Genomic DNA, 26,730 nt, shown 5'->3' on the forward strand with positions numbered 1-26,730 from the left:
GAGCAAAAAAAAAGCCACCGACAAGGTCAGGCCAGGTACCCTCCTTTTTCACTCCTGGGCGGCTTCATTCCCAAGCGGCCAGGGCGTCCCAACGCCAGGGCGCCAGGGCAGGCCCCAGACCCCAGGGACCAACCCCCCCCCCCCCCTAGGCTCAAGCCTTCCAGGAACCCCCCAGGAAGCCACAGGGGAAATTTCTCCCAGCAATTTGGCCAACGTCCAAGACCAAGACCAGACGGAGCGCGGACCCCCTTCTCTATTTTCCTTTTTGAACGGCCTGTACAAAAGAGACATGCTGCCTCCCTCATCTCTCGATTCAGAATCCCTCGACTGTTAATTCCTCCTCATCCTCGTCGTCTCCTTCCTCTCTCAGCATCCTTTTGCTTCTCTCTCTCTGGGATATCCTCTTACACACACTCACACGCCAACGCCAACACCACCACTGGCATCTCGCTCGGCTCCATCAACCTCATCTCACCTCGCCTCACTCACCTCACGCCCCCTCTAAAGTAGTCGGCCCCCCCGTTGTCTGACCCACTCGCCTGCTTCCACCCTCGTTCGACCGTCCGACCGGCGCCACCCTTTTCTGCTATCGATCCGCTCTACTGCACCGTGCCTGACAGCAAAACCTTCTACCAGAAGCCCCAGACGATCTCCCCTTAAAGGACGACTCCCCGGGTCACCAGCTTTCCTTTGCACGTTGCGCAAACGCTCAAGCACTCCCGACGAACTCCCTTTTCCTTCCATCTCTTGCGTCTGCATCTTCGACCTCGGCACGCACTTGTCCGCCCATCATCTGCGTCTGCAACCTCAACCTCTCGCTCGTGTCGCATTTCCCCAACACATTGGTTCCGCCTTGGTCCACTCGTCTCCTCGACTTCTTTGCCGAGCCCGCTGCCTCCGAAACACTCCAATTATATTGGTGACGCTCGCATATTGGCCGCCATTCGGCTGTCTTGTCGCTCTCTACACCTGCTGCTTCGCCCCCGTCACTTGTGTCGTCCCGCCAATCCGCGTCGGCGTACCATCTGCTTGGCTGTGTTTCCTGTCGCACCACGACGACATCTAATCTTGTGAGTCAGAGTCCCCTTGCCCATTTCAACCCATCTTTGCGAGGTTGCCTGGACCCAGCATTTGTCCGTCTTTCAAATCAAATTCTGGGTCGCAATCTTGACTTTTCCCGCGACTTATAAAGCTGCCCACGCTAGCCCCTGATTCCTCATCTGTCCTCTCCTCCAAAACACCATGACTAACAGCGCTTCCCTTCCAGCACCACCATTTCACACACTCTTCCGCAACAGCAATCATGGTTTGCAGAGAGTCTTCAAGCCCTTGCAACATGGGACGAGGAGCCTATGATACAACTGGTATTCCCAAGCCCCCTCCTCGCCCGAAGCCGCAATAAGAGGCCATCTTCGGATCGCCGGCCAAGCATCGTCAGATGTTTTCCGGCGCGCATGCGACCGATGACCACGTCAACACACACCACTGGCAGTCAAACCCAGCTTGACAGCCGCTTGAGCGCGCTCGCTTTTGGGTGATTTGCCCGCCATTTCTTTTGGCCTGTTTCCTGTTCAACTTCGAGCGATATTCCCAGTTACGACATTTAATTATTCCAGGGCTTGGAAGCGCGAGCCGTATTACCACTGGCGGACCTTAATGCATTCCGATACGACTTTTTAATTCGCATTCCTGTCAACTACCATACACACACCGGCTCAGAGCCATCCCTTGCTTCCCAGCAGCAATGGACTAAAGGGGAGGTTCAAGGAAAACGGATGCGCCTGATGACATTCCGAATGTCATCGGTTCACAACTTTTTTATTATTATTATCATCGGCTTTGGATTTATTTTGCTCTTCATCATGAGCTCAGTGCACGGCGTTCGACTATAGACGGGAAAATTTTGGGACTCGACGTTTTCTTTTTCACACATTCATCATCACGCGCGTCCCGACGGCCCTCGTCTGGAGCCATTTCGCCTTCCCTCCCTCCGCATTTTTACCGACATCACAGCCCCATTCACCTGAAGGGCGTTGACTGCTGGAATGCAGATCAGTCAAGATGCGACATGTCTCAGATCGAGGCCCCACCACCAAGACACCCAAGGGGTTGGATCGATATGACATCCGAATCGGGCTGGTACACAAGAGAGCGCGAACCGAGGGAAGTCGCACGCCACGACGAACATTCGGATTTCTATTTTATTTTCATGTGGGATTATGGGAAGGGATTACAAAACTGGGAACGGATGGGAAAAAAGTCTCGATTTCGGCACATGCATATAGACTGGGGGATCTGTGTTTGCTTTTCTCTCTTTTTTTTTTTTTTTCTCTTCCTGTTGGTCTTTATCTGCCGCGACCCCCTTGCTTGGCTTTTACCGCTGGATTGTTCCCTGTTTGTTCCCACACTTTTCTTTTTTGTTGGATGGGATGGTTGGCCCGCAGCTCAGCCCTCACGGGAAGCGCGTGGCCCGGGAGTAGGATGTCTTATCAGCGAAGGGATTCTTTGCGAGATTACGTTGGTCTGGTTTTCCTGTACTGTTTGAATAGGTGTACAAGACTGCTGGATGAGTGCGAGAGGGAGGGGAGAAAACATGGATGCTCCGGTCGTGTGGAGCACTGGGCTGGACTCAGGACATTGATAGAAGATACCCCCACAGGTTTTCTCCCCTTTTACCCTCTTAGACTGTATAGTATCTATAAGAAAGGAAGACGAGCTAGCTACACAGCGCAAGGGAAGCAATGACCTTTTTCTGGGGAATATTAGGATAGGATACAAAATAATTACTTCATCACGAACACTTTTTGGCTCTCATCTTGGTAACTGATTTGTGACTGCTCGACTTAATAGCTAGACTGGAGAGATTGGAGGCGAAAGACAGGCGAGCTGGGGAGATTGATTGCGGAGCCAACAGTATGGATTGTGCGACGTCGATGCAAAAGATGAAGCAGGGAGCCGGCAAAACGGTTGTACTGTTTGCTATACTTTTACCATGTTGGATAGGTAATTTGGTGTGTTGAATGGTGTAATTGGATCGGGTATTGACCAACAGCCAACAGCCAACAGGCCAATCTCAAGGTACCTATATACAGCATGTACAGTGGACGCGAGAGGCACACGAGACAAGACGGCTAATGAAGCAACCCGACAAGACAGACAACGTACGGACGGACGGATGGACGGACGGGCTTCGTTTCCCCAACGCGTTGTACAAAAATAGGCTTGCACGAACTAGGCTTGTACCTCGCCGTGTGCGTTGTGTGTCGTCTGTCGTCTGCGGTGTGTGCCTAACAAGTAGGTACGTACCTATGTTGTGTAATAACGCTCCGTCCGCCCCAGCCAAAACCGCATTTTCCTTTTAGTTGGGCGGTTAATTAGCAATGGGAACGGCCTCCCGTGCGAGATGACGATGACACAGGGGAACGGACGAGTCAGTTTAGAGTCCGTTAGTAGGAACGGGCCTGAGGCGCGGAGGCGCGGAGGCGCGTGGGCACTACTTTGCTAATTACCGTTCGGACCTGATTTTAGGTGCTGCGTCGAACGTGCTGAGCTGTTAGTGGGCTGCGTAGTGGGCTGCTGCGTAGGTACTTAGTGGAGGAGGAGGAGGAGGGCTATTTAGACTAGGGGCAAGGGGAAACGGGGCCGCGGCTGTGCGGAGCAGGTGGCCGGAGGCTGAATCTCGCGGCGAGCCGTTGGGTGAGTGGGTGAGTGAGTGGGTGAGTGAGTTAGTGGGTGAGTTAGTGAGTGAGTGCGTGCGGGAGCGTCCCGTTTGTTACTGAGTCGTGTGGGTTGCGCGGCCGAACTGTAACAAATCAGGGCATGACGTTTACACGAGGTTGGCGGATGAAGGATCCGGCGCCTTTATCCCATCTGGATCAGTCCTTGCTCGATATCGACATTTGTTACACCGAGGAAGACCAATACGATTACGTCGACATCACGAGATTCTGCCGTGGACCGCAAGACCGAGGGATCAACAGGCCACCATCCATCATGGCTCCCATCCCTCATCCCGCTCAAATTCCCGAGGGAAACACGCTGGAAACCTGCTCGTGACGCAACCACCCGACCGAGGCATGGTGATGGTTGCTGCGACTGTGCTGTGACAACAACTATGCTGTCGTCCTTCTCGGCGGCTGTAAATCCAGCCCTTGGCCGGCCCCTCCCCGTCAATTTTTATCTGGGGCGGAGGGGAGGGGATGATTTATTTTTACGCGAGTTGGCGTCCACGGTTTTTTTTTTATTTCCTGCGACAGGCCCGAGCACCTGTGAATTACGACCCTGTGACACCCTTGATCGTCATGCCTTTGAGGCTCGAGCGACGGCGATGCGATGCGATGCGCTGCGCATGGGAAGCGGGCGCAGCGCTTCCAAAACGCGTGCCAGGGGGGCGGCAAGGCGGCGGGAGGGAGCGAAGGAGCGAGCAGAAGCGTCCCTCTGCGCTGGGACGGACGATCCCGTGCGACCAGTTACAGGATAATTGGTAGCCAGTCGGAGGAAAAAGAAACAGAGGCCAAGCGAGATAGAGGACCGGAAAGAGCAAAGAGTGAAACGGGAGAGGCCAAGATAAAAAGAAAAGAAAGGAAGAAGGGCATAATTAGAGGAGAGAGAAGAAGAGAGACTTCGGACGGTGTTGTTGTCTCGCGTGGTTTTTACTTTTTTCTCGGGAGCGGTCCAGGGGTGAGTGGGAAGCTTCTTTTCTTAGGACAGTGAGTACCTCTACGGAGTACCTACCAGGTAAGGTATACGTATTGCAGTGTAATCCTCAGAGGCGTTGGGGTTAAATTGGTAGAATTATCACGCCGTAGAGGGTAAGGTGGCTAATAAGCCAACATTACCAAGTACACCATGTGTAATAAATGATGGATGAATGGGCGAAACGAGGCTGCATACTACTTTGGCGCAAGAAGGGAGGGGGAGGGGGAGGGGAGGAGAGGAGAGAAGAGACGAGGAGGAGGGAGGGGAGCTAGTTTGACATGATGGAGTATAGTACATCTAGAGTCGTAGTAATATGAAGCCTGTACCTGTGCCTGACCTAAGCGGGAATGTGACAGAGTGCTGAGTTGAGGTCTTGGACGGATTGGGAAGAGAACAAAAAGTAAAGCTTCTGGAGCGGCGCCAGAAAAACAAAATCCCATCCTCTGGGTACCTACCTAGGCAGAGACCAGGAACAGGTACACAGTAAATCGGGCCACCAATGCAAGATGACAGTGACAGGTCGTGATTTTCATGCTCCCCGGGCGGCCGTGGCAGCGACCCCTGACCCGGTTGTTCTGGCGAGGTTCTGGATGGGATGAAGCAGGGCAGGGGCGTTGCATCTCAATCTCTGCTACGGAGTAAAGGGGATGATGGGAATTTTGCTGGGGACGTGGGTACTACTATACGTAGTAGGTATGTATGCACAAGGGGGGGGGGGGCGTGTTGGTGGAGGTGGAGTTTGGTGTTGGCGGTTTGGAGCGATGAAAAGGTTTTAGTGGATAATGTTGCAGGTACTTCCAGCAGGTACCTCACTGTGCGATCAGGTCCATGGGGCGCTCCGGGCGGGCTAATGCAGGCGGTACCCGGGTCCAGAGAGCTGGGACTCGGGAACGGGGGGAGGGGCCAGTGGGGAAGGCGGAATCAGGTAAGGTAGCAGGTACCTTGCATGCCTAACGGAGGTATCCTGCAGCGTGTTGCAGCGTGTTGCAGCGGGCTGTAAGGCACTCCGTACGGACATGCGCCTGTAGCGTCCGTAACAGGGGGCAAGACGGCCAAGGGGGGGGCGGGGGGGCGTGTATCATGGCTTGGGGACAGGAGTGGCAGGCGTGGACATGGGATAACAATTCATGTCACACAAGGAAGGTAAAGAAAACGAAACCAAAGGGGAGTGCGGAATATGGGAAATCTACAAGTGAAGTAGTGGCACGCAGGGGGGGGAGGCGTTTTCTCACGGAAGCCAGGGGTCTTGCGGTTTCGTAGGGGCAAACCCGGGCATGGAAGGAAGGGGAATAAGTTCCCCGGCAGGATGGGGATGTGTGGCTTCTCGGGAAGGCTGGGGGTTTGGTTCGGGCATGCATGTTGACCGGGATGCCTGACAGAGCAGGGCCAGGCGAGATGCCAGGCGAGATTGAGTTGGAGTTTGGGCTTGTCTCGTCAAGAGCCCGGAGAACTGGAAACGCGAGATCTGCCATCGTGGCAGGCTGAAGAAGTGTCCCACCGGGTATCAGGTATGGCCAGGGATGTGTAGTAGCAGGCGTGGCTGGGCTGTGGGCTGGGCTGCGTGGTAGCTGGGTGATAGCTGGCGTGCTCCAATGGCCACGAGGACATTGGTGGGTGATGAAGGTTGGATGGTGGATATCATGGAAGCGGAGAGATAGTGGATGACAGACGGTGACGGTGGATGGGTGATCCTCGCCCAGGGAACACGTCTACGGGCTTCCCCGTCACAGAATTGACTTTTTCTATGCATCTAGTAATAGCTTCTACTCTGTGAGTAACTTATTCAAGCCCCGAGGCTGAATCGGGCATGTATCTCGTCCCCGGGTCCTCCTCAGTGTCTTGTTGTCTTACAAGTCTACACAGCAGCCCAACCACGTCACCTACGTATATCGGGCACCGTTATCACTGCTCGCGCCCAACTGATTGCCGGATTGATTGATAGATTTGTACATAGGTTACCCGCTAGGCCACAAGCCAACACACTGGCCAGTTACCCAGCAACTCGGGTCAACCACTACGGTACCTCCCCGGCGCTGGCCTCGCGCGTAACGCCAGGGTGCGATGCCGTCGACAAGCATTCCTCCCTCCCCGTCGGTACGGCTCCATGCTCCGGGATAGCTAGCTCAACCGCTTTTCTTCATCCCAACTAATATCCGCACCGAGGAGGCGGATGCGGAACCCGGGAACCCTAGCAGGTACCCTTTTTTTTTCTTCTTCCTTTCTCCTCCAGCCGAGTACCTGGGGAGAGGGAGCTCCGCACCGTGTCGCCGACATGTCGGTTCATCGCCGTTTGCCGGGGGACCATCATCCGCTCTGAGACATGATGAGACGGCGGACCAACGGCGGACCAACGCCGGCGTTGTTTTCCCCGGAACGGCCGTCGATGTGGATTCTTGTTTGAATTGCATCGGCCCTTTCGATAGCTACCACCGAGGAATAAGTCACCGAGGAATAAGTAGGGCTTACGGCGTACTTACACTTTCTTTACTTCGTACTCTACTGCCCTATGTGGCACCATCACACGGCAGGCAAAGACAAACTTTTCCCTCCCCATAGCCATAGACAAAACCGGGATCCCATGCAACATTGCGCAAAACCAACCCCCATCAGGGAAGGATAAGGGAAGAAGAAAGAAAAAACGAAAACTTCTAGTAACAGGTCATAGCTCATAGAGAAAAGGCAAAAAGCAAAACCAGAACCATGCCCATGGGTATGGGTCGCCCAGGGCTTCCTCGTCTGGAACTCTCTCGATCCTGTCAGCCCCCAGTCGAAGCTTAACCGAGCTGATGATCGCCGAGTACGAAGGCTCACCTGCCTGCCTCCTCGGGCGCTCTCTTGAGCCCTTCCAGATGGAGTCGATACCCGCATGCCTGTTCTACCGCTCCTCTGGTATTCGTATGGAGTACGTATCCATTCGTCACCGCTCCCGCAGGGTCCCTGTTTTGCGTCCCGACAACCCGGTACTCAGTCACCTCCCAGGCCACCGCGTATCGAACACTACTCCGTCTCCTATGTAGTTCCATAATATGGTACGCGTGTGTCAACCCCCCACTGGAAGGAGCGCGGCGTACCGTAGTCTTATTCCCACGGCAGCAGGGACGATAAAAGTGGCTGGTCAGCTCGACGTGCGATGTGGTGGCGTTGCGGGTTGGCACTCTGAATTAGTCATTGAGTTGAAGAGGCGAAGAGGTGTTGAGTTAAGTTAAGTCAATAATTGATAAGTGAGTAAACATCAAATTGGCGACGGCACGGCATCCTGTTGGTTGCAACCCAGCCTGAAAGGGTGGGAGCTGTAATATTGACCAGTTCATCAGGTGTGGTTGGGCGTGTTGTTTGCTGATATTGCGGCTGCACAGCGTGACCCTACAGTATGGATGTCTGCTCCATTGTACCAATAGGAGATGACACAGAAGAGCTAGCAGATAGGACGGAAAGACACATTAAAAGAAGTAAAAAGGCTCGAATGAGTATGTCTCATGAAATCAGTAGCATTTGATCTTTATTGTTGAATTTTTGATAATTTCCTAGACGCCTATTTAGCAAGTTCGTTGATAACTGTCAATGTCTAGTGCGCACAGATAGCAACACAACTCTACAATACCGATCTATGCTCTATTGACAACATGTGCGCTATGAGATTCAACCCCATGCCACTCCCTTATAGTCTTATCAGCTCTCCAAAATTGAAGATGAAATGGTGGGGGTGAGCTCGGGGTAGACGTCGCTGTATCCTGTTAGCAAGCAAGCCATTTTGATGGTCGATCCAATAGCGACACAGATATGCCGAAACATGGCAGAGACAACAGGAAAAAAAGCAAGCAATAATGAGATACGTCAATCAGAGACAAGCAACCAAACAAGAAATAATACAACAAAAGAAAGCAACGCAACACTTACGTCCTTCGCTTCAGCGGCATCTCACTCCGGATCCGCTCCCACTGCCCAAGGTCAATGTCGACGAAACCCAACTCCTCCACCGCACCGTCCTCGGCGGTGCCCTCTGGGACCCCCGCCGTCTTTGCATCGACTACACCCTTGAGTTGAAGCATTACTTTGCCCCAGGGATCCACGACGATGCTGTGGCCGTAGCTCGCCCGCTTCTCATTGTGTAACCCTACTTGCGCCGCGGCAATTACCCAGCTCTGCGTCTCAATCGCTCGCGCTCTGAGTAGAACCTCCCAATGCGCCACTCCAGTTCGTAGTGTAAACGCGCTTGGGTACGTCAAAATCTGCGCCGGTCGTTGTGCCCAAGCACTGTTCGCACCGGGTTGAGCCAGAGCCAGAGCCGCCTCCGGGAACCGCAGATCAAAGCAGATGAGGCTGCCGATGCGGCCGACCGGGGACTCGAACGGTGCTGTTAGTGACGGTCCAGGCTGGACCGTTGCGCTCTCTTTCAGAGACCCGTAGTCAAATACGTGAAGTTTGTCATACGTTGCCGCATCGTTGATCTCGCCCTTGGCGTCGATGTACAGGTTCCGGTTCAGCAACTTGCTACCTGCAGCAGGGCGATGATGGATACCCACGTGGACGGCGATGCCGTGCGTACGCGCGGCATCTTGAAGTCCCGCCACGAAGGGAGAGGTTGACTGCGACTCCGCAAGGTCCAGCGAGGCCTGGGCGTTGAGGGCGATGTAGTCGGATGCTTCAGGCAGGAAGAGAATCTGGGCGCCCCGTAAGTATACTGTGTGAACAGCAATTTTGGACGCAGAGAGCGAGGTATCGCCGTTCTGGACCAGCAAGACAGAGGGGTATCTGCGGGTTGAGAGATCGAGGGGGGGCGTATAGTCTCATTGAGTGTCATCAAGTCGGCCCTGTCCATGTCTCACGGAAGTATTCACCGCGTCTCGACTCTCGAAAGCTCACAGACCTCTTCGCATCCGCCCACTTGAGACGATGATGTTATCTCAGGTGTGACCGCGTTTGTTGTTGAGCTTCTTGTTTCGGTAGACACTTGTCCTGAACAGTTGCTCGTTCCGGCATTCCCTTAGGTCACCCGCCCCTCCCATACAGAAGCTCTCAACACCAGCAACCATCACATGGCCTCATGAGCTTACGTACCTTAGCTCCTCCTGCTGCCGCCCTTCCTACAAGTCTCGCACATTGATCCAGATTTCCCTTGATTGATGCTGTGGCGCAGATCTGGCCGACTGCCTGTCTCGCATCCCCACATTCGAGTCAGCCAAACTGAGAACTGATCGGACGGGTCTCTTTCGCCTCGATCAAAGAAGGGGTGTGTGCGCTTGCGCTTACCGCAATAGCCATGGTGACACCGTACTGTCTCAGTTGATTATGGCGAGATGGGTCTTCCCGGCGGGTACGAGATCTCGATCTGTGACGCCGTGGCTTTCGTCTCCCTTGGTAAGGTGTTGCTCAGACCCTCCTGACTCTCACAAGATCCACAGCGCAGCGAGGAACGCGGGGGCGTGATTCACCGGGTTAGATCCGGTCGATTGTTTCTCTCAGCGTTGTAACTCGCTTGTTGTCGGCGGAAGTTAGCTTGAAAAGTGTAAGAGCAAGCCTCTTCGGTGTTGAGATAAAGAAGGGAGGGGAACGTATGCCGCCATAGTCCCACTTTTAAACGCCAACAAAGCGAGGCTTTCCTTCCTCGAGTCAACTAAGTAATCGCCTTTGTTCTCTCAATCAACAGGTACTCCCGCACCGCGCACTCGCGCATTCTCACATTCTCAGACAATTGACTACTCACCCACGTCGCGTCGCGTCGTAAGGCATCAAGGCGCACACCCTAGGAATGTTTTGGTTGCCACAGGGAATGGTCTGGATGGTCTGGATGCATGTGAGGATTTTTTGTTCTCTTTCCCTATCTGCTTCTTCATCCTTTGGCCTGGCATTGGCCCATCTCCGCTTCCCAAGTTCAGAAATACTACACAAGTCAATGCAACGCTTCAGCGTGGCTTGTCTCCCTCTCCGTCAGTCTTCCCCCTCCGAGCATTCATCCTGCATCCTGATTCGGTTGCAGCTGGCAATGCCCAAACATGCCTTTCCCTATGCCTTAAGATAACGCCGGGCTAAGTAAAATCTCACAAAACATACACGGCGCAGGGTATCTCCCCTCTTTCTTAGCCCTGATGCCCACCTGTTCCCCGTTCCCCATTTCCTGTTCCCAGTCTTCCATTACTCGCCATTCCAACTTATTTTATTTGGGGTTTGATGCGTCCAGGTGCATGTATGCCCTTTGGAGGGCTCGGTGTTCCCGGCCGTCTCGCTCTAGCACTGTGACCCAGTCCCGCAACTGGATATTCCTGCCCTTCTCCTTGTCTTCTCTCCACGTACCGAGTCGGTTTCGGCCTTCCGTAGTCATAGCAAGGATTCCCGGCCCCGGAGCACTACCCGGACCTCCAGCTCCTTTGCCTGGGCCAGGTGCGTTCTTGGTGGGCGTGCTGGTACCACTTCCTCCACGTCCCACATTCATCCAGTCGTACGTCTTGCCCGTCTTCTTCTTGCCAAAAAGACCACCCTTGCCTCCTAGCCCGGCGAACATGCTACTCGTTATGTTCTGGTTTGCGTGACTGTTGGCCTCGGCAGCCTTCATCGCTTGGTTCTTTTTCATCTCCTTCTTGGTTAGGGCTTTCTCTGGCTCCGGCGCAACAGAACCCGGTGTACCAGGCGCCACACTACCAGCACGCGAGGTTGTGGTCCCCGAGTCTGGGATGCCATCTTTGCGTTTCTGGCGCTTTCGTAATCGTGCCTCTTCCCACTCGCGTTCTTGTCGCGCCAACTCACGCATCGTGACCGTCATGTATGACGAGATCTTGGGCAACTTTGCAGGTGGTATACCATTTCCTAGACCGGCTGCGTCGATTGAACCTGTGAATGTGAGCATATTTGGAAGCACCCTGACCCAAATGTATAAACTCACGCTTTAATGAATTCGAGCGGTCCCCGTCAACACCATCCGCTACTTCTCCGTTTTGAGCATCTTCCACAAGCCCCAGGGGTTCGGCATTCATCGGTGCTGCGGCAGGAGCCCAATCATCGGGAACATCGCCATGTGACGTTTTCTGGCGAGTGGTCGCGATTACGCTGGCGTCTTCGACAAGCTCGCGCAGCCTCTGCTTTGTCGCTATCGACATCAAGGCAAGTTGGTCGACCAGATATGCGTCTTGGGGAATGTAGGAACCCGTGGTGCTAACCATTGTTGAGTCCGGACCCGGTGTGACCTTGACATTGACCCGCGGCTGGGGGAACTGCTCTGGAAGCCTCATCTTCCCCATTGTCTGGCTGTTATTCTTGAGATCAAGATTAAGCCCGAGATGATGCTCTCTCGCTATCCTTTCCGCACGGCGGTGCAACATGGCTACTAACAGGAAGGGGTCATTGATCTCTTGGGTCCTTTGTACCGCAAGCCGCATCGATGACTCCGACCAAGCCCTTTCAGCTTCCTGGACCGCAAATTGGTTTTGAGCCTGATCCGTCGTGGCTTGAGCGGGCTGATTTGCAGGTCCAGCACCATAAAATGCGGACTTAGGCCCAGGGGGATTGTGTGCGAACCCCGTCCTTGCATCGCTGGCATCGAAGTTATTCGAGTACAGGTCGTTCATGTACTGCTCCTCAGCCCGAAGATCGATACCGGTGCCGGCGAGAGAATCGGTAACATCGTATTCGTAATCTTTAGTCGGCCGTTCAGCCGGTCGCTGTGGAGGTCCCATAACGCCAGGTCCTGGAGATGGAGCAACTGCCGGGGTATGGGTCGGAGCCATCGTGGCCGCTGTGTATTGAGGTAGAGGTGCTGGCATGTGGTGCTGAGGTTGTATGGGAGGCGTCGAGTTCGTTTGCGCGTTTGGTAGGTTCAGGCCGGGGGTAGTGTGTCCGTTGGTGTACGGCGTAGAATACGCTCCCGGCAGGGCCGGGGTTTGCGCGTACGCAGGCGATCCCGCGGCCGCTGGAGGCGTACCAGAGGCCACGGGGCTGGCAGTGTACGGCGATGTAGCGTATGGCGACTCGGGTTGCGAAGAGGGACCATCGGTGCGAACTCGTTTGTTTGGTGGAAGCGCAAAGCTCGACTGCGACGCGGCCGGCGAGGGAGAGTGCTGTGGAGGCGAGAACGCGCGCGGCGGCATCTGCGCTTGCGGCTGAGGCTGAGCCATGGCGACGGCTTTGAATCAGAATCCCTCGATACGTAGACGAAAGAGAGGAGGGACCGGAGGCTAGCGAGTGTGGGCTCAGCAGGCAGGGAAGCCTGTCACGTCAGTCGCGGCACCTCCCATCCGACGCGCTCAGGTTGGGCGGTGCTCTCGGGGGAGTCGGTGATGCGTTCCGCGCAAGGACACTTCGTCAGAGGATAGCGGAGATGGGGCGCCGCGAGATGGAGGCGCAAAATGTCGTCGCGATATTGAGATGGTGCTTCTCGACCTCGAGCGTGAAGGAGAGAGCTTCGACTCCCAAACGAGAGTCGCGTAGTTTTAAAGTCACGTGACTTTGAGCCGCCCCCTTCCGGAACAGTGCACGCCGAGAATTACCCGCGCTCTACGCGTTTACCTTTTCAACCACAGATGGGTACCTAGCCTCATTGTAGCGCGAACCTCTATCCCTTCACGTGCATTGCTGCTCGTCGCATTGCGCAAAGGTTCAGATTCTTTCGCGCGCGGTCCAAGGGACTGCTGAACTAACATTTCAGTGATTTTTTCTCTACTGATGTGAGCAGTAGCGCAACACCAAGTCGCGACCATGGCGTCCAAGCGAAAGGCGGCCGCGATGAACGCGGCGGTCACGGAGGAGCCTGTAGATCCGTCCGACGAGCTCATGTTCCTTTGCCTGGGAGGCGGCAACGAAGTCGGGCGATCATGCCACATCATTCAGTACAAGGGAAAGACGGTCATGGTAAGCCGCCGCGATGCATTCAAGCTTCTGCGACGAACCTGTCTAATCGCCATTACCAGCTCGACGCCGGCCAGCATCCCGCCTATGATGGTCTTGCCGCGCTGCCGTTCTACGACGACTTTGATCTCAGCACTGTCGACGTGCTCCTCATCAGCCAGTAAGCGCACCCTCCTTCCTCCCCTTCGATGATACAGGCAGGACAGGGCGGTGGACAACATTGGTGATCTTGTGATGGGACGGACTGTGCTGTCCCTGTTCAGAGCCATTGCTCGTGTGATATCTTTCCATCCCGTATGCCAGATGAATACAATACAGTCTTCCCCATTTACCGACGTCCCTGCTTGTCGCCCTGTGATGCCGTCCTGTCCTTGAAACCAACCGTCAAGCCTCCAGCCACGCATTCCCCCGATAGTAGTATGGCTAACCAGCAATAGTTTCCACGTCGACCACGCGGCCTCATTGCCGTACGTCCTTGCAAAGACCAACTTCCGGGGGCGCGTCTTCATGACCCATCCTACTAAGGCTATTTACAAGTGGCTTATCCAGGATAGTGTCCGAGTGGGCAACACATCCTCGAACCCAACCTCACAGCCCGTTTATACGGAGCAAGACCATCTGAACACTTTCCCCCAGATTGAAGCTATCGACTATCATACTACCCATACCATTTCCTCCATCCGAATTACTCCCTACCCTGCCGGCCATGTGCTCGGAGCGGCCATGTTCCTCATCGAGATCGCCGGTCTCAACATCTTCTTCACTGGCGATTACTCTCGTGAACAGGATCGACATCTTGTTTCCGCCGAGGTCCCTAAAGGCGTCAAGATTGATGTCCTCATTACAGAGTCGACCTACGGCATTGCCTCGCACGTTCCACGTCTTGAAAGAGAACAGGCCCTTATGAAGTCCATTACCTCCATTCTCAACCGTGGAGGTCGCGTTCTCATGCCCGTGTTCGCGCTGGGACGAGCTCAGGAGCTGCTGCTCATTCTTGACGAGTACTGGGGCAAGCATGCCGAGTTTCAACGGTATCCTATCTACTATGCCAGTAACCTGGCGCGAAAGTGTATGCTGGTCTACCAGACGTACGTCGGCGCTATGAACGACAACATCAAGCGCCTGTTCCGAGAGCGCATGGCCGAGGCAGAAGCCTCTGGCGACGGAGCCGGCAAGGGTGGTCCCTGGGACTTCAAGTATATCCGTTCCCTTAAGAACCTCGATCGTTTCGATGATGTAGGTGGCTGTGTAATGCTCGCCAGTCCTGGTATGCTTCAGAACGGTGTCAGTCGAGAGTTGCTGGAACGATGGGCCCCAAGCGAGAAGAACGGCGTCATTATCACTGGTTACAGCGTCGAGGGCACCATGGCCAAGCAGATTATGCAGGAGCCCGATCAAATCCAGGCCGTCATGTCTCGCAGCATGGCCGGCGCTCGCCGAGCACCTGGTGGCGACGGCGAGAAGGTTCTTATCCCGCGACGGTGCAGCGTTGCTGAATATTCCTTTGCTGCCCATGTTGATGGCGTCGAAAACCGCGAGTTCATCGAGGAGGTAGCAGCGCCAGTTGTGGTACGTTGCTAAAGCGTTTGTCCTTCTTCCATGCACCAACCAGAGCTGACCTTTCCGCTAGATTCTCGTCCACGGCGAGCAGCACAACATGATGCGTCTCAAGTCTAAACTTCTCTCCCTCAATGCTAGCAAAACCGCAAAGGTCAAGGTCTTCTCGCCGCGCAACTGCGAGGAGCTCCGCATCCCATTCAAGGCCGACAAGACAGCAAAGGTCGTCGGCAAGCTCGCTTCCATTCAGCCCCCTCTGGGAGCCGACTCCGACTTGGTAGGAACAGCACCGCTCGTTACCGGTGTGCTCGTCCAGAACGATTTCAAGCTCTCACTCATGGCGCCCGAGGACCTGCGCGAGTATGCAGGCCTCAACACCACCACCATCACCTGCAAACAGCGGCTGACACTGAGCGCTGCGGGCGTGGACCTCGTTCGATGGGCGCTCGAGGGCACATTCGGCACTATTGAGGAGCTGCCAGAGATGCGCCACGGCAAGAATGGCCAGTCTAATGGGGACGACGCCGAAATGGACGATGGCAACATCAAGCCCGAGGAGGCTGATGAAGAGGTCGCAAGCCTCGTCGCGGCATACCTTGTCATGGGCTGCGTGGCCGTTCGATACCGCACCAACGGCGAAGTCGAGCTCGAGTGGGAGGGCAACATGCTCAACGACGGCATCGCTGACTCCGTCATGGCCGTCCTCTTCTCCGTCGAGAGCTCACCAGCCGCCGTGAAGCGTTCATCCGCCAAGCACTCGCACGAGCTGCCCGCCAAGAACCCGCACCGCACCCCGAGCCCCGAGGAGCGCCTCGAACGCCTCCTGTGGTTCCTCGAGGCCCAGTTTGGCCAGGACAACGTCGCCCCCGTCGCGATGCCCAAGCTGCCGCCGCTGGCCAAGGACGAGGATGCCAAGGCCAAGGAGGAGCCTGAAGATGAGCATGCGATGAAGGTTGAGAACGATGATGCGGATACGGAGCTCGAAGAGCGGCAGCGCAAGGAGATCGAACGGCTTCACAAGATTGGCATTCCCGTCCCCGGCGTGTCAATCAAGGTGGACAGAATGGCTGCGACAGTATGGTTGGAGGACCTCGAGGTGGAATGTACCAACAAGATCTTTGCGGACAGAGTCAGGGCGGTGGTGGAGCGAGCTGTCGAGGTGACCGCTCCTCTTTGGGGTTAAAACGTTTGGAGCCAAGGGCAAACATATCACAATACAGTTATTTTGTATTTGGTTGAGCGAAAATCAGGAGGCAAATGGACTATGGCACAAGCTAGTAGTAATTCTAAGGTTGCGTCGTGTTACCTATCATACAACAAAAGGGACTGCAAAGTCTACTATAACAACTGGATAATTCTCCCGTGAACCCATCAAATACCCCATCATCCCAAGTAATCCTTCAACTCCTCTGACTCTTCCAGCAGAGAATGGAATGAAAAGGGAGCGAAAGGCCAACCCGAAAACTCGGCAAACTTGGAGAAGGACTCGACCCACGCTAATCTGAGAGAGTGCAACATGGCACTGGTACCCTCCATGCAAACCAAAATGGCAATCGCTGCAAGAAATGTTAGAAGTGATGATAAAATGCCATGGAAATGGAGGTGACTTACTCAGGAAGAACCACATGTAGAAGCAGATGACAATCATGATGACACCAGCAACGCCAGGGGTCGTAAGGGCCGGGCCAAGGGTCATGTTCCAAAGCACCACACTCAGCTGCTGATGTGCTAGGGATAAGGCCCAGAGTCGGAGATACGAGGCAGTGTGAGAAACACAGTTAAGACAGAACTCTGCAAGGTCGTCAGTTTGGGAAAGGCACCATGTCATTCGGGATAGACTTACCGATGGTGTGGATGACCTGGTGAATCATGACCTCGCCAAACTCAAACTCTTCATGCTCCTCATCGATGTTCTGGGAGATCATAGCAACCCCTTCACCGTCCTCATCAAAGCTGTGATGGCCGTTGCCGTTACCTTGGCCCTCATCATCATCACCGTCCAGGGCACTAACGCGGGAGTTCTCACCTAGGCCACGGTAGCCATGAGCACGAGCCTGGTTGTTCTCCCATCTGAGGTAGAAGGGCTTGAGGAAGAGCAGGATTGGCACCTGGCAAACTGCCAAGAGCAGGAGGCAGATCTGAACAGTTGCCTGTCCCGGGTACAACTGATCGTCCACAAAGCCAGGTCGCAAGAACATGTAGATGAGCATGTTCAGCAGACCCGGAGGTTGGGCGCCAATACCGAACCAATCCACGGACCACTTGTAAATTATGCAAACGACAAGGTAGCCGAAAATGGCCTGGAAGAAGATCATGCCAGGGACAAAGTTACCCCAGATGTCAATGGGCTTCCTGAAGTGACGGGCGTTGATGAACGAGAAGCAAAGCGAGTAGGTCATGTGAGCCCAGCCGAGAATGATACTCATCTTCATCTTGTAACTGTTGCCAAAGAGAAGGTCGTTCTCAGTACCATGCCAGGCCCAATCCAGACCGAAGGGGTAGCGGTAACCCTCGTCGTTCAAAGTGGCAATGACAGTAGTTCCGTTGGTCCAACCGTCAGGCTTGCGGAACTCCCAGGCGCTGGGGAATACAGTCATGGACTTGGAGAAGATATCGTTGTAGATAAGACCGGTAAAGACGGAGAAGACAGCCATGACGAGGGCAATATATCGTCCATAGAAAATCATGGCGAAGAGCTCAAATGTGACCTTCTTCAGCGACTTCTCCCAGTAGATCATTGCGCAGGCGGCGGAAAGCATGATGATGGCGTGGCCAAGATCACCAAACATGACGGCGAACAAGAAAGGGAAGGTAACGAAGACGGGAATCGCCGGGTTAACCTCCTGGTACGTGGCGGTACCATATGCGTTGACAATGGTCTGGAAACCCTCTGTGAATTTGTTGGTCTTCAAGTACGTGGGAGGTGTCTTGTTGGTCTGGATCTTGTTGATGATGGAGGGAACCGAGAGGCCAGCTCGGTTGGTCACATCCTGAAGCGTTGTCCTGATGAGTGGCAGGTCGTTGGTGGGGCACCAAGCTTCGGCGATGAGAGTGCGGCGGGCACTGTCATAGGAGAAGTTGTTGAGGGCGTTGTAGACAGCCTTCTCTTTCGCGACAAGAACCATCCAAGCAGACAGGGATTGCGAGATCTGGTTAAGCTCCGCCTGAAGAGTCGCCTGGGTGTTGTGAAGAACGTTTTGGACATCCTTAAGTCGGTTGTTGACCTCGTGGATCTGGTCGCGTCGGAGGTCACTGTTCTCGTCGACGTTGTAGACCTCGGCACCCATGGACTCGGAAATCTTTCGGATCTTGGCGAGGATCTCTTTGCCGTGAGCGAAAATGACGAAGACATTCTTGTTGACGGCCTCGTTGTTGGTAGGGTCGATCAACGGCTCGGGAATCTCGGACTGGTTCATGTACAAGTTACCACGGAGAGTTCGCCATAGAATGCGCTCAAAGGCGCCGACTCTGTCTCGACCAATGACTCCAGCGACGAAGCCAATGTTCATGCCCGAGAATGATCTCTCAACCTCAGCAGCTCCGTGGTGCTGCTCAATGTCCTGGAGCAAGGGAGCATCATCGTCGTCGGTCGAAGCTCGGATCTCGTCAACGTTTCCATGGGCACGATCAAAGAAGCTGCCGGCCTCACGGAGGACCCAGCGCCACTCAGTCAAATCGCCCTCGCGCTTCTTGAGGGTCTCGTAGCTCTCGTTCAGGGCGGAGACTCGCTGCTCGAGCTTCTGGCTTCGCTCGGAGAGTTCATCGATTTCGGAAGTGGACGGCGATGCGAGCCTCTCGACATCGAGATCTAGCTTTCGGAGGGGGATGCCAATCTTTTCCATCTGGGCATAGAAGTATCCTGTGCAATTGTCAGATTGAGTCTTTTGGTGGTTGCCTGGCGGATGACGTACGCAGCTGTCGCTCAACATTGTCGAGGCGTCGGATCTCTTGGGTAAAGGTTCGCTGGAAGGCACTGACGTTCTCGTTCAACTGGATGAAGAAGAAACGCGTTAGCTTCTGGCATTGATGGATTTGATGATGGTTGAGCTTACGTCGCGGAACTGGCAAAGGCCAAGCTCGCCGAGGGCCGTAACGACTTCGCGACCGATTTCGTTGGAGACATAGAGCTGGACCATGCTCATGTCCGCCGAGCGGAACGGGGTGTCCGGTTTGGGACCCATGGTGAAGCTGTTGAAGGGCCGGAACTCGAATGAACGTTGTGTTGGAGCTTGTCAGGGAGCAAGGCACGGCCATCGCGGTTACGTCGCAATAGCACTGGTATGCCGGGTGCAAATTGTTCCGAAACGACAAATCACGTGTGACCCACCGCGGCCTCCTGAAGGCATGCGCGACGCACTGCCCCATTTGCGGCTGTGTGTGAGCGCCACATAAGCGGAATTACGTAGCCAGGCGTTGTCGTGCATAAGCTATGGACCAGTTAGAATCGATGGCCAGAATAGTGGACAATGAACTTGCGCCGACCTCTCATGCGAAGTGCAATTGAAGTGCAAGAAGACAACTTTTCGAAGGCAGGTCGTTGGCTAGACTCAGGTTGTTACAGTCACTTGCTTGACACATCATCCTAGGGTTACGTCCTGATAACGTCCAAAGTCTCGGATGCACATCTCCGGATAACCTCACTCAAAATCAGGTTCAAGGCTGCTCCATAGATAGGTAGTTGACCAATTCATCAAAGTCATTATTGATTTATGTACACTTTTTTTCTTCCGTCATTTTCATATGTCAAACCGCTTTCTGAATCAAATGACTTTTTCGCTAAATATTCTTCAACGCTGTGCGCCCCCTAGGATATGATTCCGATGCAACCGACCGAACATGGGGAAAGCAAACCAGCCCAAATAACGCCGTAATGAAAATGAGTAGAGATCAAAGACATGCTGCTTATCGTTCATCATCATGTGTGTCTCGGGTTTAGAGTCGTCGCCCGAACATAAAGGTGCCGTACATGCCTCCGACGTCGGCCTCCGCTACCGGGATCTTCCTCATGCCCCAGCTCTCGGCGCCCATCTTCCACCACCGGGCACCATTGTCCCGAGTTGTGCCGTCCGAGTTCATGCGGACAAGCCAATAGCGACTACCAAACTCCTTGGCAGTCCATCCCACGCTCTCTAGGTTCTTCTTGGCCTTGGCGGCTCGCTCGTATGCTCGCTCCTCGAGTTCGATAACGTGCAGCGGGGCGGAAGCGGGGCCTAGAAGTGCATTTGCACTTCCGATGATGGTATCGATGTCGGAGATATCGAGATACCGAAGGTTGTGGGGGATCCATTGCTGGTCCTGGTACAGGAGTTTGTGGATATCGCCGAGCTCAAGGCCGCGGCCGATAGCGAGCTCCTCCAGTTGCTGGACAAGAGGGGTGAGAAGAGGAATTTGGGAGGGGTCCATCCTGCTGCCCTTTAAGCTAAGGGATCGCAGGGTGCTAGGTAGCCGGGGGAGAATGGCGTCCACATCGGCCTTGCCTAGCAAGAGATGGCTACTCGCAATGGTGGCAAGGCTTAGAACAACCAGGCTTTGAGTGACAGAGGGGTGTGTAGTGATGAACTTGACCACCGTCTCAGAAGTCAGCTCCCTGCACTTGGCCAGGTTCAAGTGTGTGAGTCTCGCAGTCTCGGGGATACTCTGCAGCGCCAGATCCGTGACCCGCGTTCCAGCGAGGTCAAGGTGGGTAACTCGCTCGAGGCGAGGCAGGATCATCTCGTAGACAGATGCGGGCAAGCTTAGGCACTTATGGAAGGACACGCGGGTAAGGGTAAGAGTCTCGGGCCAGGGGGACTGAAGTAGGCTCTGGAACGAATTCTTGAAGGCGGGCGAAGCGCAACCGCAGAAATCAACCGCTTGGAGGCGGGGCATGCCAAAGAACAACTTCTTGAGAACATCGGGACCAAGATCCTCGTCAATATACTCTTGCGCGAGGAACTCCTGAAGGTATGGGGTCAGCTCCAAACACTGCAAGAGGGTCTCGGAGGTCAGATTTCGAGTCTGCGCCCGCTCACTGGCGGTCGAAAAGATGGTCGAAGGGTTGAAGTGACTGAAGTCCATGCGCCGCACGATAGAGGCAAGGGCGGGGTACTCGGTGACGGTGTTCAGGAACTTGCGGAAGATGCGCGAGTGGGGGATCGTGATATGTCGGTAGAGAGTGTTGAGCGTGGCGGCGTGGATAGAGCGCGAGGTGAGGAGGAGGGCCATCAAATCGGCGTTGCGAGTGGTGAGGCCGTTCGGAGGGATCTCAATGACGAGAAGATCGATAATGGCACCTGGAATCAAGTCAGCGTGGGACCAAACGACAGGGGTACAGGGTCCCTAGTTCTGCGGGCAAACTTACCTAGAACCTCACTCGGGAGACGCTCCATTGGCGACGTTCCGGTCGCATAGTGATCGAGAGGCTTGGCCACGACGGGTGCGGGAGAGCTCCATGTCATGGACAGCTTGTGCAAGTCCTCGCAGCTGCGGCTGGCGGCCTTGCCCTTGATGGGGATCTGCTTCCATCCGCGGAAGTTATCCGCAGGATACCAAAAGCCATGAAGCCGACTGTGAGGCTGCGTCAGAGGAGCCTGGAAGGATGGCTGGGCAATCTCAGCAGTGGGTGATTCATCGAATACCTCTTCCGTCCCTTGGGTATAGGAGGAGATTTTGGAACGCGTAAACGTCTGCGCGAGCCCGTCGTCGTTCTCTCGCACCGAGGAGAAGGACGAGCGGGCCGTCTTGTCACTGCTGCTGTTGGGCGAGCCGGGGCGAGACATCTTGGCCTTGAGCAGAGCAGAAAGGTCAAAGTGAGGCACCTCGTGGTGCGTCGGGCTGAGGGGGACGGCCATGTGCGAGTCTCGAGGAGAGGAGGAGCGCGCGGTGGCCGACCCTTTGGGGAAGGGAGGTAGGGATGCAGCTAGGTAGGTAGGTGGGAGGGAAGGAGGAAGAGAGGCAGGTCGGTTTTCGTCCGGCTCAGCGAATATCGTGAGTTTCAGCGAAGCGCAGCGAGGGTTTTGGTGGGCGGCCTAGTTGTGGGTAGGAGTCGACGAGGTGGGATGGGACGAAGAGCGGCGATGTTGTATTAGCTGCCGCCTAAGCGTAACTGTTATGTAAGAGACAAACGGGAACCCGAATAGGCGGAGAACCAGCACGGAGTCGACTGTTGGTCAGAGGAAAAGTCAAACAAAGATATTGTCAAGTTAGAATCGAGGTTCAGAGTTTGGAGAGAAGAAGGAAGAAACGGTCGAGGACGCCCCAGGCGCATCGGGCCCTGGCCCTGGATATAAAGACCAGAGGCGAGCGGCGACCGAGCCGGCTCAAGGCGACGGAGAGGACTCATGAGGAGCCGAAAGGTCAAGGCGGGCCCCCGATAAAGCGCCACCTGGGGCCAGCCACCAGGGACGTTGGCAGAGCGTGCTGGCATGCACGGGGCCATTAGCTCAGGATCGCACAATATTGGGTAATGGAAATCGCGGACTGGACGTCTCGGGGCCGTCAGGTGAGCAACACACCACGGGGAAGGGATGGAGAATGGAGCACGGAGCACGGAGCATGGAGTCATGGCAGCCATGGGAGCCATCATCCATGGCGAGCGCATGGGAGCAGGGGGCTCTTTGCACGCCGGGACCGTCGACGCATTAGAGCCGAGCAGGGTTTAGTCGCCAGTGGACAGCGGCCCAGCGCGAGCCGCGAAGAGGAGGAGAGGGAGAGACGACGACTTTTGACAAGGCAGCGCCGGATCGGCCTCGCAGGGCTTGTTAGCTTGTTAGCTTGTTGGCTTGTTGGACTGACTGACTGACTGCCCGACTCGGTAGAGCGGCGGCCAGCGCGGCTCCATTGGACGAGACGCGCTGGGGATTGAGTAATGAGAACAACCCGGCGCACCAAGAACAACAGCATTCGGCCGCCCTGCCGCTTCAAAAACCAGCACGACGGCTCAGATGTAGCAGGTACAGCATGCAGCATGTCCAGAGCCGACCCAAACCTGCTGATTCTATTGCTAATCGTGGGTGCGAAAATCCCATCATGGCCTGCTGCTTTTCCGTCCGGATATTTTGCAGGGCCCCGTGATCTCGCCTCCCCATCGCCGTCATCGCCGCCTCCGTCTCCGCCTCTTTCGCGGCAGCACTAAGCGGGCGCTCCCTCAGCCAGCCAGCCCATTCGGCCTCAGCTCAGCATTGGTTAGGTCGGGTTTTCAGAGCTCTGGCTTTTACAGTCATTCCTGATGACGCGAAATGGGCTTCCTCAAACGACAGACACACACACACGCACACACACACCTTTCACCATTCGGCACAATTCATACTACACCCTCGTCTGCCCGTCTGCTACCCCGTTCAGCGGCGCGGCCAAGAAACGTAACGTAATAGATGCAGGTGTAGAGTAATAGAAATTCAAGCCCCCTCACTTGCAAGCGGGGAGATCCAAAGAAGCAAGCCCTTGTTTTCTTCCCAAGGATCCCTCGTGACCGGGTTACGAGCAAGGTCCAATGCAAGCTCTGCGATTCGACAGATTCGTTGTCTCAATTCAATTCAAGCATCTCCGGAACCTGAGGTCGCGATATGTTGCAATAAGATTTAAGACACAATCTCAGCCATATCCAACGGGAGGACTCGGGCGCCGACTGATTATGCGGCCATGGTGCATGCCGACCTTAGGCTAGCATGTACCTACGCACGGCATCCTTCCCGATCGACCAGCAGCTCCGACGGTATCCTTCGACGGCCACGCCGAAGTCGCCGCTTCGACGCCCCAGAAACCCCGATTGATCAGCACTGCCCATCCACACATCATAGCCGCCGGACACGACGGTTATTTTCACACTACAGGCCGAGACGGGGCGGACGTGGAAGAAAAAAAAAAGAAAAAACACCCTAAAGCTAAGGTACCCCGACACCGCCGTCTGCCCTAGATTTCTCTAGCACGTCGGTGGGTTTTCACAGATGCAAGCGCGCCTTTTGCACCCTCCGCTTTTACCTTTAGCTTCGAACAATTCTAGTCGTTGCGAGGAACATTTTCTTTTCCTTGAGCTTAGGCTCAGCATAAAGTGAAAAAAAAAATCGGGAGAGCTAATCCCAGCTATCTGAGGTGCCTAGGTAGGAACGACAGTTAGTGTCGCTGGTGCTGGATGGCAACGCGTCGACGATGCTGATACCTCCAACCTCAATCCTGCCGCAGCTTCCAGTCTTTCCATTGATATCCCGGCTTCTGGCATGCTGCATTTAGCATGATACACCAAATGGCCACCAGTCCCCCAACGTAAATAGCTGTCAACGCCACCGGCATGGCAAACCAACCCATCTTGATGCAGACCCCAATGCTGACCAAATTGCACCCAACACATATTGGAACGATCATGAAAAGAAAAGTGAAGAACAACTCGGCCTGCGCCACTTGAAGACGACCGTGGCCGGGGGAGAAGAGGCCCCAGGTATCACGAATGCCGAGTTTCTGCGACTGAGCCCAGTAGCCATATTGGCCGAGCCAGAGCAGCGCGGGGTTGAGATTTCCGCTGTCATCGACTGCCGGCACCTTTAGACATGTGTGGTAGAATTCGCGGAAGCTTGAGAAGGGAGCGGGCGGGGGGACCTGGGCAGCCTCGTAGCTGGCCTTGGGAGAAGGATCTCTGGCTCGTCGTTAGCCAAATTTGCAATAGTGACATGACTGGCCGGTTGGGCTTTGAATGCTAACCGTGGGTCATCCATTTCAGATTCGCCGGGAATGATGAATCGTAAACTACTCTAAGGATACTGCTCTTAGGGTAAGGGTAAGGGTGATGTACTGCTCTTAGGGTACCTAAGGGTAAGGGCGATGAAGAGTGGGTTGGAGATGTTTTGGCCTGGGCCAGCAAGGTTGGACGAAGTTGTGACATGTTGAGATTCGGGGCGTGGAGGAGATGATCACAATGCTTGATTCGGGAAGAACTATCTGGACTGGATCTACGCAGTACCAAGAAAATGCATGAGGCTATCTAGGTAGGGGACCTCGCAATGGCGCGCGCCACCCCAGCTTTGAACTTTGGCGTTTGACATTGCCGAAAGGCTGCCACGGCCGCCGATTTAACCAATACCAACTACTTGTCTGTGTGATATAAATTAAGACACTTACAGCACACTGCTGAGCATTGCTTGTTCTTGAGACCTGCCTTGGCATCCTTGCTCGTGATGTGTCCACCTTGGAGACCTTGGCTATGTAGGTCGACATTATAACGCTGTCCCATGTGCTGCAGACTCCATGTATGCACCACCTGTGGCTGCACTTTTGGCCCCTTTTCAAAGTCTCCCGGGTGCACTACGAAATATGGCAGTACACACCCGAAGTAAAACCACGAACCATACGAGTTGGAGCATCCAACATGCGATTCAGAGCCCAGCACGTGCCCTCAGAAGGCACGTCCAGATTCCCATACGACTAGACGTATGAGTGACCGACCGCCCTACCTTGGCCACCACTCTTACCACTACGGAATGGTCGATGACGCATCGACAGGACATGAGCTTCCGAAATCCGACGCATTTCGTCTCCAGGTCGCCGTCGGGAGATGAGCAATAGGGGGCACATGATGTGTTTCTGGCACCTCAACAGAACGCCTGGACTCCCGCCGCTTCACTCAGCCCCTCCCCGTCCTCTCGTCTCCAGCCAGTTCCTGTAAGTCCCGGCGTTACGCACTTTCAGGAACTAGCGAGACCTGCCCAGGGCCCTTGCTACCTTAGGTGCATCGCGTTGCTGCAGGGCCTTGTCTGCCCCAGGAAGCCACTGTTGCAACAAGCGCCGCACCCCCTCTCGTCCACACCCCCCTGCTGGGGCTCTGCCCAATGCCACGGCCAGTCGTTTACCCCGGATTTCGGATTGCCCACTGGGCCACTGGACGTCATGCCCAAAGCTCCTCTCGCCGCCGCTGTGCGTATCACCTATCTGTCTCCGCCGTCACCTCGCTCCTCCGAATCCACATTCCCTCAACTCTCGTCTGTTCTTATCTCGCATATGCTCCGATCATCGCTCTCGACTTCCCTGACTTCCCTGACTTCCCCGAATTCACCGTATGACTCCAGTGTGACGTCCGTGTGATTCCCGTGTGACTGGGTGCGGGAGCCTAAGCCGACGAAAGCAGCAAAAATAACCAATACGACCGAAACGTGGGCCAAAGCCAACTCGCCCTCTCAAAGTTGACTTCGGCCTCCTTCAACACCCGCCATGGCCGTTCCTCATTTCGCATCCAGCCTAGCTTTCTTTCCCCGTTCCCAAGCCTCGCCCAAGCTGTGTACTACTAGCATAGTATGTCCGCATGTTGACGTTCCTCCCGGCCCGGGGCCCCAACAAACACGGTAGTGCCACAGAGACACGTCCTCGACGACACATAGTCTCTATTAGCGGCCCAGACAAGCCACGATCCATGGCGTCGTGTCAACCCCGTCTCCCCTCAGGCCAAGCAATGAAGACTTTTCGTTGGTCAATGGCTTGGTCATTTTCACTTCCCGTTTCGCTCCAAAGCCAAAATGAGAAGGCTCTGGAACCACCTTCGGCCTTGGCCTCTTATTACATAACGTTTTGCTCCTAGCGGGTTGCATCATCTCCTCGTGATCGGTTTTCTCGACCCCCCTACGCTCCGGAGTCCCGACGCACCACCCAAACCACCACAACATTGGTATCGTGACTTTT

At 54.9% G+C, this 26,730-nt stretch overlaps 8 protein-coding genes across 8 annotated transcripts; 2 read left to right on the forward strand and 6 right to left on the reverse strand.

Moving 5' to 3' along the window:
* The first annotated feature begins 1,800 nt into the window (after nucleotides 1-1,800).
* Nucleotides 1,801-2,800, forward strand: BGZ61DRAFT_135220 (uncharacterized protein). The gene has a single exon (XM_046237208.1). The coding sequence runs from the start codon at nucleotides 2,062-2,064 to the stop codon at nucleotides 2,743-2,745; it is 684 nt and encodes a 227-aa protein (XP_046109896.1). The 5' UTR covers nucleotides 1,801-2,061; the 3' UTR covers nucleotides 2,746-2,800.
* A 5,358-nt stretch (nucleotides 2,801-8,158) lies between these two features.
* BGZ61DRAFT_443717 (carbon-nitrogen hydrolase) lies at nucleotides 8,159-10,426 on the reverse strand. The gene is made up of 3 exons (XM_046244908.1): nucleotides 9,949-10,426; nucleotides 9,757-9,849; nucleotides 8,159-9,359 (listed from the first exon to the last, which is right to left on the reverse strand). The coding sequence occupies exons 1-3, from the start codon at nucleotides 9,958-9,960 to the stop codon at nucleotides 8,592-8,594; spliced, it is 873 nt and encodes a 290-aa protein (XP_046109897.1). The 5' UTR covers nucleotides 9,961-10,426; the 3' UTR covers nucleotides 8,159-8,591.
* A 63-nt stretch (nucleotides 10,427-10,489) lies between these two features.
* On the reverse strand, nucleotides 10,490-13,069 carry BGZ61DRAFT_443724 (uncharacterized protein). Its single transcript, XM_046244909.1, has 2 exons — nucleotides 11,576-13,069; nucleotides 10,490-11,523 (listed from the first exon to the last, which is right to left on the reverse strand). The coding sequence occupies exons 1-2, from the start codon at nucleotides 12,801-12,803 to the stop codon at nucleotides 10,853-10,855; spliced, it is 1,899 nt and encodes a 632-aa protein (XP_046109898.1). The 5' UTR covers nucleotides 12,804-13,069; the 3' UTR covers nucleotides 10,490-10,852.
* Nucleotides 13,070-13,194: 125 nt separating this feature from the next.
* On the forward strand, nucleotides 13,195-16,369 carry BGZ61DRAFT_443727 (beta-lactamase-like protein). Its single transcript, XM_046244910.1, has 4 exons — nucleotides 13,195-13,536; nucleotides 13,596-13,693; nucleotides 13,971-15,102; nucleotides 15,164-16,369. The coding sequence occupies exons 1-4, from the start codon at nucleotides 13,384-13,386 to the stop codon at nucleotides 16,271-16,273; spliced, it is 2,493 nt and encodes an 830-aa protein (XP_046109899.1). The 5' UTR covers nucleotides 13,195-13,383; the 3' UTR covers nucleotides 16,274-16,369.
* On the reverse strand, nucleotides 16,370-19,319 carry BGZ61DRAFT_443730 (V-type ATPase, V0 complex, 116kDa subunit family). Its single transcript, XM_046244911.1, has 5 exons — nucleotides 19,143-19,319; nucleotides 19,002-19,080; nucleotides 16,934-18,949; nucleotides 16,702-16,881; nucleotides 16,370-16,646 (listed from the first exon to the last, which is right to left on the reverse strand). The coding sequence occupies exons 1-5, from the start codon at nucleotides 19,269-19,271 to the stop codon at nucleotides 16,474-16,476; spliced, it is 2,577 nt and encodes an 858-aa protein (XP_046109900.1). The 5' UTR covers nucleotides 19,272-19,319; the 3' UTR covers nucleotides 16,370-16,473.
* A 703-nt stretch (nucleotides 19,320-20,022) lies between these two features.
* On the reverse strand, nucleotides 20,023-21,848 carry BGZ61DRAFT_343621 (uncharacterized protein; the record flags this gene model as incomplete). The annotated part of the gene is made up of 2 exons (XM_046239616.1): nucleotides 20,023-21,362; nucleotides 21,431-21,848. 2 exons carry the CDS (start codon nucleotides 21,846-21,848, stop codon nucleotides 20,023-20,025), a joined length of 1,758 nt encoding a protein of 585 aa, XP_046109901.1.
* A 39-nt stretch (nucleotides 21,849-21,887) lies between these two features.
* On the reverse strand, nucleotides 21,888-22,917 carry BGZ61DRAFT_135315 (uncharacterized protein). Its single transcript, XM_046237209.1, has 2 exons — nucleotides 22,868-22,917; nucleotides 21,888-22,816 (listed from the first exon to the last, which is right to left on the reverse strand). The coding sequence occupies exon 2, from the start codon at nucleotides 22,667-22,669 to the stop codon at nucleotides 22,178-22,180; it is 492 nt and encodes a 163-aa protein (XP_046109902.1). The 5' UTR covers nucleotides 22,670-22,816; nucleotides 22,868-22,917; the 3' UTR covers nucleotides 21,888-22,177.
* Nucleotides 22,918-24,091: 1,174 nt separating this feature from the next.
* On the reverse strand, nucleotides 24,092-24,907 carry BGZ61DRAFT_135328 (uncharacterized protein). The gene is made up of 2 exons (XM_046237210.1): nucleotides 24,763-24,907; nucleotides 24,092-24,697 (listed from the first exon to the last, which is right to left on the reverse strand). The coding sequence occupies exons 1-2, from the start codon at nucleotides 24,774-24,776 to the stop codon at nucleotides 24,235-24,237; spliced, it is 477 nt and encodes a 158-aa protein (XP_046109903.1). The 5' UTR covers nucleotides 24,777-24,907; the 3' UTR covers nucleotides 24,092-24,234.
* Between the last annotated feature and the right edge of the window lie 1,823 nt (nucleotides 24,908-26,730).

This window comes from Ilyonectria robusta (assembly GCF_021365365.1).
Source record: "Ilyonectria robusta strain PMI_751 chromosome Unknown BGZ61scaffold_3, whole genome shotgun sequence".
Taxonomy (NCBI): Eukaryota; Fungi; Ascomycota; class Sordariomycetes; order Hypocreales; family Nectriaceae; genus Ilyonectria; species Ilyonectria robusta.

Excerpts from the sequence above, each read along its gene's own strand:
- BGZ61DRAFT_135220 (XM_046237208.1), top strand. The coding sequence starts at position 2,062 with ATGCGACATGTCTCAGATCGAGGCCCCACCACCAAGACACCCAAGGGG.
- BGZ61DRAFT_443717 (XM_046244908.1), bottom strand. Across the intron at positions 9,360-9,756 it reads CGGCAGCAGGAGGAGCTAAG|ATTCTCTTCCTGCCTGAAGC; the intron begins GTACGTAAGCTC and ends CGGGGCGCCCAG.
- BGZ61DRAFT_443724 (XM_046244909.1), bottom strand. The coding sequence starts at position 12,803 with ATGGCTCAGCCTCAGCCGCAAGCGCAGATGCCGCCGCGCGCGTTCTCG. Across the intron at positions 11,524-11,575 it reads CCGCTCGAATTCATTAAAGC|GTTCAATCGACGCAGCCGGT; the intron begins GTGAGTTTATAC and ends TCACATTCACAG.
- BGZ61DRAFT_443727 (XM_046244910.1), top strand. The coding sequence starts at position 13,384 with ATGGCGTCCAAGCGAAAGGCGGCCGCGATGAACGCGGCGGTCACGGAG. Across the intron at positions 13,537-13,595 it reads ACAAGGGAAAGACGGTCATG|CTCGACGCCGGCCAGCATCC; the intron begins GTAAGCCGCCGC and ends CGCCATTACCAG. Across the intron at positions 15,103-15,163 it reads AGGTAGCAGCGCCAGTTGTG|ATTCTCGTCCACGGCGAGCA; the intron begins GTACGTTGCTAA and ends CCTTTCCGCTAG.
- BGZ61DRAFT_443730 (XM_046244911.1), bottom strand. The coding sequence starts at position 19,271 with ATGGGTCCCAAACCGGACACCCCGTTCCGCTCGGCGGACATGAGCATG. Across the intron at positions 19,081-19,142 it reads GCCTTTGCCAGTTCCGCGAC|TTGAACGAGAACGTCAGTGC; the intron begins GTAAGCTCAACC and ends TTCTTCATCCAG. Across the intron at positions 18,950-19,001 it reads CAATGTTGAGCGACAGCTGC|GATACTTCTATGCCCAGATG; the intron begins GTACGTCATCCG and ends ACAATTGCACAG.
- BGZ61DRAFT_135315 (XM_046237209.1), bottom strand. The coding sequence starts at position 22,669 with ATGCGCTCGCCATGGATGATGGCTCCCATGGCTGCCATGACTCCATGC.